Source organism: Corvus moneduloides, chromosome 21, assembly GCF_009650955.1.
Source record: "Corvus moneduloides isolate bCorMon1 chromosome 21, bCorMon1.pri, whole genome shotgun sequence".
In the NCBI taxonomy this organism is placed as follows: Eukaryota; Metazoa; Chordata; class Aves; order Passeriformes; family Corvidae; genus Corvus; species Corvus moneduloides.
The window spans coordinates 4,981,812-4,994,979 of NC_045496.1; the positions used below are offsets into that span (position 1 = coordinate 4,981,812).

The 13,168-nt window shown below is 53.3% G+C and overlaps 1 protein-coding gene across 5 annotated transcripts in view; it reads right to left on the reverse strand.

Moving 5' to 3' along the window:
* Nucleotides 1–6,260, reverse strand: part of FUBP3 (far upstream element binding protein 3) — a 40,240-nt gene extending 33,980 nt beyond the window's left edge. For all 5 annotated transcript variants that reach the window (XM_032130772.1, XM_032130771.1, XM_032130773.1 and 2 more), the window contains exon 1: nt 6,120–6,260. In XM_032130772.1, coding sequence (XP_031986663.1) covers nt 6,120–6,212 — 93 coding nt within the window. In that variant the 5' untranslated portion in view covers nt 6,213–6,260. The remainder of the gene's footprint in view (nt 1–6,119) is intronic.
* Nucleotides 6,261–13,168: the final 6,908 nt, after the last annotated feature.

Sequence of the window (13,168 nt, forward strand, 5' to 3'; positions counted from 1 at the left end):
CAATATATCTAAAGATCTCTAAAATTTGCATTTCACCGCAACAGAAAGACATCTACAGTAAGTCTGGTTGTTGACACTACCTTCTGTTCCAGTGGAACAAACAACTGCCCAAGATGCAGAACCACAGGGTACTGAAAAAAGCTATTTGAAATAATCTTGAAAGATTGAGGGCACTGCTTTTAGAAAAAGAATAGGAAACATTCTGTTCAATGCCTTGCATAAAAACAGCTCAGAGTTTGGACCATTTTCTGCTTATAGCCCATTCTGTCCTGTCTCCTTTTGGAAAGTTGGTAACTTTGTTGTGTCAGAAATGTCAGAGATAAGAGAATAAAATCTTCCTCTGGGACCAGCTGTGATTCTGAAGCTTTTATGACAAGCATTTTGTACGTTGACATCTCCAGTAAGTCCCCAGAAAGCTGGTTCTGAAAGCATTAACACACCTTGTCCTCTCCAGGAGGGAGGGCCAGATGATGCTTTACTCTTTTGTTAAATGTTGTACTGCATCCATGGACTCAGCCCTTTGCCCACATACTTTCCCCTTATGTTTGGGATTAAGAGAATTTTAACGAAATACAAAGAGCAGAGATGTTTTCTGACTACTTCAATGCTGAAATATAAATGCTAAAATATATTTTACAGCAATCTATTAACAGCTTTCATATAGTAACTTACAATGTAGACCAAAAGGAACAGTGTCAGGTACACCATACCCTGACATATTTTGGGACATTTGATTTTAACACATCCTTCACAAACTCTCTTCCTGTCAGTAGCTATTTACCATGACTTACAAATTATGGACAATCGTTTAGAGGTGAAATCACTCACCACACACTCCAGGAAAAGAAAAAACTAGTCTGTGGATAGCAGAAGCTGGCTCAGGGAAGGAAGGAAGCCTGAAGTACAAGGGTGTTCAGGAGCAGCTTGCTGGCACCAAGGCTGTCTACTCCCAACTCAGGGGGAGCTTTGTGAACCCCTGCTCATACTGAGCACACAATGATCACCCTGGCACAGAATCTTCCAAGAAAAGGGCAAAGCAAGAGTGTTAAAACAATTTTTACATTATCAGCTTTTAGGATATTTTCCTTCCCCCACCCCCCCCCCCTTTATTTAAACTGGTACCCTTATCTCTAAAGCCTCCCAGCTGCCACTGGATTACAGGCAGACAACGGTGCCACCTCACCACAGCAGGAAAAAACACCCTGCAAAACTGAGAGCTGAGTTTTTAAAGTACATGTAGCAGCTAAAATACATTTTAACATCTCATGTTCAACTTAAAATGGGAAGCTCCGTTTTTATGACAGGTTCAGCAGGGAGGTAAGCACAAAAATTAGGACATGGCAAATAAGCAGACCTAGCCCTTATCTGCCTAAATGACCTTGAGTAATGTACTGCTGTTAGCCACTGCTTTTGTCCTGCTCTATGTCAGCCTTTGGGTTTTTTCCTCTTTCCCCCCCCCCTCTAAACCCAATGCATCCATTTTATCAAGCTCTGAAATATACTGGGAAAAAAGCATCATTGTTTCTGCACCTAAATTCCCCAAAATAAAGCTCTCCAACAAAGACTTTAAAGGACACAACACAAGCCCCAGCTACAAATTGCAATGGTAAAGCCAAGAAAAACAAACTAATCCATGAAGTTGTGTGAGGGAGGCAAGTTTTCCTATACCTTGCACTTCTGTTCTCCTTTACGTTTAACAGCCAGAAAAATGACAAAATACAAAGTAATACAAAACCACTTCTAAATATGAAGCTTCTTTGCTAGGCAAACTCAAACACCAGTATCTGCAGAATTCAGCTTTCAAGACAACAGGCCCAGCTTCTAAGAAAAACCTCTCCATGGTGCCCTCCAAAGAACAGCAACAGATAAAATCACCAATTCTAGGTATTAGCAGGATAAAAAAACCAATAAGGCACTGTCAGCTGACCCTTCAGACTATGCTGGTACTCGTGCTGCTCCTCCCTTTCACTCAGCAGAACACTTGAGTTGGGGTGACAGACATTTCTCCAGAGCTCTGCAGAAAGCAATAAAACCATCCACAACCATTTAAGCTTCGTGTCACACGTGGTTTTCCTAAATACCAGAGTAATTGGCAAAGCCTAAATCTATTTGAGGATGACCTGAAAAAGGACTCTGCAAGGGGGTGAAGAACAGTTTGTCCCAGGCCCCTCCATCACCACAGAAATTAGAAGTTAGAGCCTGATATAGAAAGGGATTTCAAGCACATAGCCTGTTGACTCTCAGTCAGTCTCAGGATATTCCCCATTTTTGAGGTAGCCAGGATGGCACATCACAGGCTCACCAAGCCTCAGCCTTTCCTCTCCAGAGCATTCCTACAACACCCAGCAAGACACTGTGTGGTCAATAAGAACAAAACTTAAGGATGGTCTGAGAGAAATTAATTTTAGTCCAAAGTACAAGTAGCTCTGCTTATTTTCTGATCCCACTATTCAAAAGAGGAGCAAACATCCTCTCTCTCTCTCTCCCCCCCCCCCACCCCAAAATGCCATAGAAAAGCCACCCTGCCTGGGAGCAGCTGGACAGATCAGTCCCCACCTAAGAGCCACCAATCCACTCAAGACGTGGTGCAGAAGATGCAGGACACAGCAGCTCCAAGTCCCAGCACTGCCTTGAAAAAGTAATTATTCATAAATCCCAAATATTTCAGAGTCCACAAAAAATCCAGGCAAGTCCAGCACAAACGCTGAAAGCAATGTAAAGTAATTTCTTTCAAAGATATTCCAGGTTTCCTATCCTTATATCATCTCACATCCCAGCTGCTCTAAGGAATGCAGCTCCTTTCCTTTAATCAGGAAAGTCTTCCTTGTCCTGAAGTTATGTCCTTGTTTAGATATTCATAACCAAGCACTGTATTCCATAGCCTGATTGTCATGTTATGGCTCTCATGATAGCCGAGTTTAGTAAATTTGATTACTGGTCTTACATGTGACACAAACCTTGAAAGATTCAAATGTCAAGCCAGGGATGACCAACCCATCAAGTCAGAACTATGGGTGAATTTTTTTATTCTGCTCCCTCATTCCCTTAGAGCAAAAGGAATACTCCAAAAAGGCCAAAACCAGAACAAAAGCTCAACCAGATCAGTACAGCTCAGGCAAATAAACACCAAACACTCTTGGCTCTCCCATCACCTCCCGAGAAATATCAGGTGCAGCTGCCTTTTCATTACCCCCTGATTCTCAGACAGGAAGTTCCACCACAGATTGCTTGGGCAGTGAGGCAAATATCCATCACCTGAGTAATGAAGAGCATTTTCAGCGACATTTGGCAACAAGTCACTAGTGACAATTTAGTTGTGTGCGAGAGAAGACCACCTGGTCTCTTACATAGCCTCCCCAGAACTAGATTAAATCAAGTATATTCACAGGGGAAGGAAACATTTTAGCCCTCCAACAGCTTTTTTCATCCCACAAACACTAATGGAAAAAAATCATACTCAACAGGCAGCAAACAACTCACCACACAAAAATGTAGGACACTGCGCTCCCGCAAACACGTGCAGAGCCCACATTTCCCAACGCACTTGTTTCCAGTGTGGAAGACAGCTGGAAGGTGCTGCTGGAATCTACCAGGTCAGACTAACTCAAGTTTTAGGCTCATGGAAACCCAGCACGTGCAGAATAATCGCAGCAAGCGTCATGAACTTAAGAACAACAAAATCAAGTAAGTGACCACAGCCAGGGCACAGAATTATTTACTCTTTATTATTCCATCTCTCTCATGCATGGGTTGGGGCCTCACAGATCCACCCTACAAACACGATGACAGCAGTCAGGCAGCTCCAACTCAGATTCATTTGCAGTTAGTGCTGTGTTTGAGCCCATGATCCTCTGAGGCATCACACTTTATTTAACCTGTTACTGCTCTGAGTGGTACACACAGCTGCACATTCAACACAGAAGGGTTTGGGGTGGAAGAGACCTCAAAAATCATCTCGTTCCACCCCCTGCCATGGGCAGGGACACCTTCCACTGTTCCAGGTTGCTCCAAGCCTTGTCACACCTGGACTTGGACACTTCCAGGAATGAGGCAGCCACAGCTTCTCTGGGCAACCTGTGCCAGGGCCTCACCACCCCCACAAGGAAGAATTTCTTCCTAATGTCTAACCGAAACATCCCCTCTTTCAGTTTGAACCCATTCCCCCTTGTCCTGCCACTACAGTTCCTGATGAGGAGTCCAGTCCCTCTCCAGCTTCCCTGCAGCCCCTTTCAGATCCCAGAAGATGTTGCGATGTCTCCATTCAACCTTCTCTTCTCCAGGCTAAACAGCCCCAGCTCTCTCAGTCTGTCTCCACAGGGCAGGTGCTCCAATCCCCTTATCAACTTCATGGCCTCTTCTGGACTTGAAACACCCACAACATAATTTCAACAAGCTGCACTTCACCAGCAAATAATTATTTTCTTTTACATAAATGGGTTATTCAACTGCTAACAGGTGGTAGCATTACCAGATATTTAAATAGGATGTTTTTGCAATGAGAGGCCTTCTGTAAGATACAACCAGGACAAGACAAACACAGCTGCAACACCTCTCAATTTAGCTGCATCAAGCACATAACCCTGTCTGGGTGTTCAGACATCACATATCAAGGACACGGCGCTTTCACATGGACTGAAAGAAGCGAGGCCTGGCTCACCTGAGAGCAGCTCACACCCCACCAACATGTGCTGAGAAGGAAATCAATGGCCCCAGAGCAGGTCCTGGCGTCCTGGGAGGTGCAGGGTGTGGATCTACACCACCAAGTGCCTCTGTGCAGGTCACTGCAGACTGCACAGAACATGGACTGGCTGCCACACTGATTCCCAGGTGAGCTGAGAGCCAGGGGAAAGCACCTCAGTTCCATTACAGAGAGCACTAGAGAGGTCTTAGGGTCCAGCTTAGTTTCTTCAGAAGCTTGGCAGTGAAATGACAAAGTCTGGGCAACAGAAGGGGATTTCTCCCACCTGGCCTGTAAAACTGGAGAGAATAAAGTCAGGGTCTTCGAGCACCAGCTGGGCTCAGGTCCTGGCACTCAGCTGTGTTACAGCTCCTCAACGTGCAGTAACTAAGCACAAATGCAACCTGTTCAGAGATGGAACGAACACCTGTGACAGAAGTGGAACAGGAGGTGTGAAAAACAGCCACAGCATCCATGCTGTGAGCAGCAGCTTCTTGTTCTGCAGCCACTTTGTACAAACCGAAGAGCACACAAACACCTGGAATATCCTGTACTGAAGACGAGGGTGTTGATTCCTGCAGGTCTGGGCACTTCCACTGAAGCTTCCCATTTTAGCACTGTGTAAGTTCACAGATTCCTCTGGGGAGCACCTCGCTCCCCCCTCCCCTCTCCCTGAAGGGAATGCCAAGCTCCCACTCTGCCAAGGTTTATATTCACAGAATCAATTAGCTTGGAAAAGACCTCTGAGGTCATCCAGTCCAAGCTGTGACCGATCACCACCTTGTCGATCCAGATGATGACACTGAGTGCCACGTCCAGTGTTCCCTTAAACACCTCCAGAGATGGTGACTCCACCACCTCCCTGGGCAGCCCATTCCAACACGTAATGACGCTTTCTGTGAAGAAAATCCTCGCAATGTCCAACCTAAAGCTCCCCTGGCATAGCTTAAGACTGAGTGCTCTTGTCCTGTCGCTGGTTGCCTGGGAGAAGAGCCCGACCCCCACCTGGCCACAACCTTTCAGGGAGTTGTACACTGTGATAAGGTCCCGCCTGAGCCTCCTCTTTTCCAGGCTGAGTGGCCTCAGCTCCCTCAGCCGCTCCTCACAGGACACACACCCCAGACCCTTCCCCAGCTTCGCTGCCGATCTCTGGCTGATCTATCGCTCAGCCCACGCACGAGGCCCCGTTTGAAACACGAATTAGCACCAGCTCACACCCACCCAGTGCCCAGGGCCAGACGGCTGCGGGCCTGTCACCAACCACGGCCGCGACTGTCAGAGCCCCACCGCCTGCTCAGGGCATAGCCCCGGGGCTCCGGTCACCCGGCAGACGGGCAGAGGGGCAGCGGGGCCGCGGCCCTGCTCCCACCTCAGCTCCGCGGCCTAGCGGCGCCCCACGGCCTCCTCCCGCCCACCCCCCACCCGCCGGCCGGCGCCTCACCTGCCGGGCCCGGTGCAGAGCGTCCACGAAACCCTCGGGCTTGATGCCGACGGGCGCCGCGCTCTGGCTCTGCCCCTGCGCCAGCTCCGCCATGGCCCGCGCCCGTCCCGCCGCTCCGCCCGGGGCCCGCGCCCGGAAAGGGAAGGAGCCCCCCGCTTCCGCCGGAAGTGCCCCGGAGGGGCGGGGCCACGGGGGGCTCGCGCCGCGGGGTGGGAATGGGGGCGAGGGGCGGGGCCAGAACAGGCCACGCCCCCCGGGACCCCGCGCCCGCCCCGGGACCCGGCCGGGAACGGCAGCGCCGCTGTGCCGGGCCCTGCTCTGCCCCCGGCAGGCCCTGCTCTGCCCCCTGCTCTGCCCCCTGCTGTGCCCTGCTCTGCCCCCGGCAGGCCCTGCTCTGCCCCCGCTGCCCCGGGCCCTGCTCTGCCCCCGGCAGGCCCTGCTCTGCCCCCTGCTCTGCCCCCTGCTGTGCCCTGCTCTGCCCCCGCTGTGCCCTGCTCTGCCCCCGCCGCTGTGCCGGGCTCTGCTCTGCCCTCGCTGTGCCCTGCTCTGTCCCCGCCGTGCCGGGCTCTGCTCTGCCCTGCCCTGCCCTCGCCGCTGTGCCGGGCTCTGCTCTGCCCCCGCCAGGCCTTGCTCTGCCCCCGCCGTGCCGGGCCCCGCTCTGCCCCCGCCGGGCCCTCCCCGCCTGTGACAGCTCCTGCCCGACCGTGCCATCCCAGCCACACCTGTTCCGTTCCGTCCCGTCCCTGCCTGCGCTGCCGTGTCCCCGCCGGTTCCATCCTATCCCTGCCTGTTCCATCCCATCGCTGACCGTGCTATTCCGTCCCTACCTGTGGCCATGCTCTACCAGCTCATGCAATCCTGTCCTGTCTGTGCCATTCCATCCCTGCCCCTGCCATGCCATCCCTGCCTGTGCCATCCCACGCCGGGCTGTGCCATCCCCTCCATCTCTGCTGTGGCGTCCCACCAGAACCATCACCTAACCCCTCCCTGGAACACCTCCCGCAGTGCCCGTCTCCTGCCTGGTTTGGTCTCTGGGAAGACCGTATTCCTGACTCACATGGCCATGGTGTTGGTGACACTTTTTACAAATCTTCTGGGCATGGCGAGCTCTGGGGAGCTCTGCCAAGAAGTGGAGCTCCGGGAGTGCCCACGCACCCCTATGGAGCCCCCAGGTCTGGTCCAGCACCCAGTCACAGCGTTCCTGCCATAGTGGAGCAGCAGGAGACTGTGGGATGATGCAAGGACCAGTTAGTCAAGGATTAATGCAAAGAATATGCAAAGCTTGTTCCTTGAGCAGGGCCCTGCACAGTCCTTCCTGCTGCTTTTTGTGAGTGTCATTTTTGGGTGATACCTCCCCAAATGCAGCCTGCATCCAGCCCCTGGCCTGGCTGGGTTTGCACACTGAGCCTGGAGTAGCCCAAGGTTCACTGATGCCACAGCCTGTTTCCCAAAGCCCCGAGTATGAAATTCAAAACCCGAGTGATGTCCCACGTGGCTCTACGTTCCTCCTCGGCTGGCTGTTGCTCTTTCCAGTTCTGTGCATCTCATTTGTGCCTACATGAGTAGGCAGGAATTGCTGGGCCGATGGAATTATCTGGTGGCCTTCCAAGAGCAGGGAACACGCTTCTTCACTGGGGTGCAGTGTGCTGCCAGTCACCTCTGTTACACCAGTGGGCTGGCTGGTCTCCAGCCTTTCCTCCTTTCAGAAGCTGGGATCATTTTCTTAAGCAAAAAGTCCATTTATTTTAGGAAAAGGGACACAGCCCATGGGGGAAGGATTTTAACCACAGAACCACAGACTGCTTTGGGGGGACCTTAAAGCTCATCTGGTTCCACCTGCCTGCCTTGGGCAAGGACACCTTCCACTCCGCCAGGTTGTTCAGAGCTCCATCCAGCCTGGCCTGGAGCACCTCACCACCTGAGATGATCTGTACCACCACAGCCATCCCATCATCTTCTGAACATGATGGAGGAAACATCTCCAGCCATGCCCAGGGCTTTGCTTCCTCCTCTCTTGCAAACAGCCCAGAGGTTTTGGATTCAGCGAATTTTCCTCTCCTAACTGTGGCTGGGAAGACCCAATATACTCAGCACCAGCCTCTCCCCAGCTGCCCCTTTCCCCAGGCATATCCTGGGTGGGGGGATCACCCCAACTGCCCCACTTGGCTCTCAGGGGTGCCCTGTTCTGAGCAGGATTCACCCCGTGACCCTCCAGCTAATGCCAATCTCAATGTGGCTGCAAAGGTGACCAAACCTGAAGCCTAAAGCCACCAGCTTTAGGGACGCCAGCAGGGAGAAGCTGGAACCTTCCCTACCCGACCCAGCTTGGTGCTCAGGGCTGCGAGAGCTGAATTTTGGAAGCCTCAAGCCCTGGCAAGAGATGGAAGAGCCTCTGGCACTGGGCAGGAGCAGCTGAGGGACCAGGCTGCTGGGAGGGTGACAGCGAGCCTCAGCACTGGAGCTGGCAAGAAGAAGGCATCGGGCAGTGATTGAAAAGAGCGAAATTACAGGCCTTAAACACTTCCAGAAACAAATTTCTGATGTAAATCTTCCTTTTGAGGAATAAAAAAAAAAGCAAGGCAGTGATTCTACGCCTCCATTCCCCAGCTCCCCCCGCCCGAGACACACACACACCTTCGCACACACACGCGCTGAAATTAGTTGTGACAGCTGAAATTCTCTGCTCGTCGGACGCTGTTTGACAGGGTACTTAAAAAAGGAGGAGGGAAGGAAAAAAAATAAGAAGAAGAAGAAAAGGGAAAGTGGTTTGGTGTCGCACAGGGGAGGCGGAGGGGAGTGATGTGGTGGGGGGTTTCAAGTGATACAAGACGCATAATTCAGGCTTCTTGGATTGCAAAAGCTCCTCTTACCTAAAGGGCCTGCTGCCTTTATTTTTATCCAAATGGCTCAATTACTGCAAAGCCCCACAGAGAAAATTATGGATGTTTGCCTCTATTTTTCTCCCCTTGTCTCGACAATTGTAGATATTTTGTTTTCCTTCTTTGCATCTCTTTTTTCCTCTTTTTTTTTTTTTCCTCCCTTTTGGTGGTGGTGGTTGTGGGGGGTAGAAGGTGGCTGGGAATGAGGATGGGATATGGATGGGGAGATGTGGGGGACCCGGGATGAGGGGTGGGGTGCTGGCATGTGGTGGCCCTGCCACCGTCACACACCTTGCTCCTCTCTCCATCTCCTCTGTGTCACCTCACACCTTTGGCTCCTCATATCCCCTTCTTGCCCACAGCCCCCACTCTTCTCCCTTCCTCCAGCCCTCTCTCCCTCTCTTCTCCCCCACCTCCCTCCTCTCCTTCCCCCTACTCTCCTCCCCACCACCCCCTCCCTGTGCCTCTCAAAGCCACCATAATAGCAGCTTGTTTGGCACTTCACTTGGTCTCAATGAGAAAATTCCCCTCTCTCCCTCTCTTTGCCTTCGTTATTTCCAAACCCTGCAATAGCTCCTTTGCTCAGGGCTGCGGGAAGTGCCCATTTTTCAACATTTTTCTTTGGCTTATGTTTGTCATCCTCTGAATTACCGCACCGGGGAGTCCAGTCAGCCCGACACCGGGCCCTGCTATTCACGCCTCTCCTGCTCCTTGAGATCATGTAGGGAGAAATTAGTTATTTATTTCGAGCACCACTGCAATGCACTTCCCCACACAAGTGTTTGTTTTGATCCCCCACTGGAAAAGGAGGCTCCACAGGGAGTGACGGCGCAGCGGCAGCGCCGGGGTCTGGTGGGAGAGGTGGTGAGGGCAGTCCGGGGTGTGGGAAGACCCAGGGATTCACACAGATGTGAACATGGAGACCCCTGCATGGTCCCCACCATGCTGAGCTGCCTCTCTCCATGTCCTGAGAGTTTCCAGGTGATATTGTGCCGTCAGGAAATGTGTCTGTCTGTGGTTTTATCTCTGGGTTGTGGTGAGAAGGATCTGAGGCTGCCTGGCACTGAGGCATCATCCCACCCCAAGGTGGCCATGACTGTACCAGGCAGTGTGACCCAGGAGTCTCTGCCAAATGCTGAAAGACTGGACGGATTTTGTGCTGGAAGAAGAAACTCTGTTCTGACACAGCCCATGCCACTGGACACAGTCCGCAGCCCCGATCACCACCTGCTGTCCTGCCCACCCTGCCCCACTTGGCAGAGCAGGGCCAGCCCTGCATCAGCAGCCAGCCTTTTGTACAAGGGCAACACAGACTGGGAAACATTCTCCAGCTCAGAGATAACCCCAGAGGATGGGAGATGGGAAGGACACTGCCCATCCTTGGAGACTGTGATCCACCTCCTCTCCTCCCTGTGCCAAGATCAGGAGCCAGCGAGTCCCATGGCAGTGGTGCTGTTGCAGACCAGGCTGGCATCGCTGTGGCTCCATGGCCAGGATGCTGCCAATGCTCCTGAGCCCTTCTCCTTGTGGAGAAGCCACAGTCAGTCACAGGCAGCACTGGCACTGGCACTGGCACCAGCAGGCTGCAGGGAAGGGGCCCAGGGAGCTGCAGCTTTAAAGAAAGAAGAGAAGCAGCGGGAGGAAGAAAATGCAAAATTGGCCCAGTGGGTAGACCTGCTATTTAAGTGCAGTTGAGAAAGGAGCGGGAGGAATTACAGGAGAAATGATAGTGCCCTGACAGCTGCCATTTCCCACCGCCAGTCTCCCCTAATGGAGTCCTAATGTAGTGGTGGGCTCTTTGCTGAGAGCCCAGCCCGAGACAGGGCTCGTCTTTGTGCTGGTGACAGATGGGACAGTCCGGCAACAAACCTGTAATCCTCTGATTTCTGCCGCCGCTGGCTCAGCTTAACCCCTTCTTTCCCCAGCACCCGCTCTCTGCCAGGTGTGTGGTTGTTGTGGGGTCCGATCTGCCCACAGGGTCCCCCATGGCCCCGCGGCAGGGTCCAGGTGTGGCAGCAAAGCGAGGGCATGGGAATGAGTATGAGAACGGGAATGGGAGGCAGCTGCCTGCGGCTCCCTCCGCATCGCTTGGCTGCCGCTGGGGCAGCGTGGCAGAGGCTCAGCCTGGTCATCGAGCCAGAGCAGGGGGCAGCACGACTCCCTGTGTGTCCCTCGGACTCTGCTCTGTGCCATTCCCTGTGCCACTCTGCCCTGTGACAATTAACTGGCAGGTGAACGTGGGCAGGTAAGCACGGGCAGGTGTGCTCAGTGCCCATGGGGAGGGCTCTGGGCTGCCTGCCCAGCACAATGCCCACAGGGAGCCTTCCCACTATCTGGCACTGTTTCTGAACCTCCTTGCCTGCCTCAAATAAGCCCCAAACCAGGGTGTGATTAGGTAGTTTAAAGCTAAAAGGTGTGACAGTTCCCCCCGCCCCCAGAGCAGGCTGCCGTGACTGCACGCTGCTCCTCTCCTGCTCCCCGGGATGCCGGGGCTGGCGGCAGGAGAAGCTGTCCGAGTTTTTCTGAAGAAAAATTAATGCAGCTACTGCATGCACTTGTCTCTCTGCTGGGAGGGGGGTAAGGCTGGGTCCCCTCGTTGCAGAGGGGGAGATTAACCACCCTCTGATCTCTTTTCCCATATCCTAAAGAGCCCAAAGGATTCCTGGGGAGGGATTTTTGGATGCTTCTCCATTAGGTAAAGGTCCAAGCCTCTCTGCCTCCTTTCCACCATGAAGCATCTCTCACTTGCACCCTCTCTGCCCTCCAACGGGCACCTGTATCGCCATCCCCTTCAGTGAAACCCACTGGCATCCCCCTAAGCTGTAACAAAGCTCTCTCCCATCGGCATGGGGCAGCCAGTTCTTCCAGCCTTCAGCCATAGAGCCATCAGCCCAGAATCACAGCCACCAAGTCAAAGTCACCAGCCTGGCAGGCTGGCACACATCTCATTGCCCCCAGAGCTCCTGTTCCACGGCAGCTGCCTGCTGCCTTCCTGCCTGCTTTCCTTCCCAGGGAGGAATTAGAAGGTAGGACAGAGTCCAGGCAGGTCTGCTGGGTCCATCTGCTCGTCCCTCCTGCTGCAAAGTGAGGGCTGAGCAGAGCCCCACTCCTGACTCAGTGGCCATCCTCTCCAGCCGATCCAGACCTGCTGAAGGCTGTGGGGAATAGAAACATTCCAATCCCATATCCCTGCCCCACCACACCCTGCGGAGCAGCTGAGACCCACAGGGCCGATCCTGGTGGATGCTGAGGCTTCCCATCACCCTCGGGTTGTTGGGGAGCCGTGGTCCCTGGCAGCATTAGACCCTCCTTGTCAGGAAAGCGCAATGCGGCGCTCACGGGTCCTCGGCACAATTAGCCAACAAGTGGCTGTTTTGTGAGGGATTGTTGCTGATGTGTTTTAAGTGGCTTTCTGAGTGGAAAATGTGAGGCGCTGGAGAGGCCAGCAGACAAAGAGGGGGATGCATTAGGTTTTATTGGTCTGCTTTGCACACATCTGACATCACTCCACGGAGCAAGTTCTGCCTGGCTTTAGGGAAAATGAAAAATAAAGCAAGAAAAAGGGGCTGAGGGTACAGGGGCGGGGGGAGCGCCGGTGATTCAAGCAGGCAAGTGGGGGCTTAATAGCAGGAGACACTGGAGCAAACTGTGTCAACCAGATGGGACCCGGGTGCCGCGGGAGGAGAGGGGAATTAGCCAACCCGCGCTTTGTTCCCGCAGAAAGCGCGGCCCTCTCCCCCCAGGAGCTGCCTACATGTGATATAATACAGCCCCTTTCAGCCGCTAAGCTGGCCAAGGACAAAAGTCACCAATAAATAGCGAGAGGGCGAGGCTGAAAGCAAAAGGCAGAGCTGCCACGAGCCCCCCGCTTTCTCCTCACGCTGCCCGAGCTGCTGGGCATCTGCCCCGGCTGCCAGCACAGGGATCCATGGGCATGGCCGGGGAGGTGCTGGGGGTGATGCTGTGGGACAGGAGGGGTTTTGGAGACATGGTGCCTTCAGCAGGGGTGATGGAGCCTGTGGGGTGGCAGTGGAGTGTTGTCCATGTGTTCTTTGCCTTGATTCCCCAAGCCAAGCCGTGAAAGCAAGAGCCCTCATGCCTTGGGTGTCCCCCAGTGTGCACCAAGAAGGGCTGGAGGCTGTTGTCCCAGCCACCTCTCTCACTGGTTGG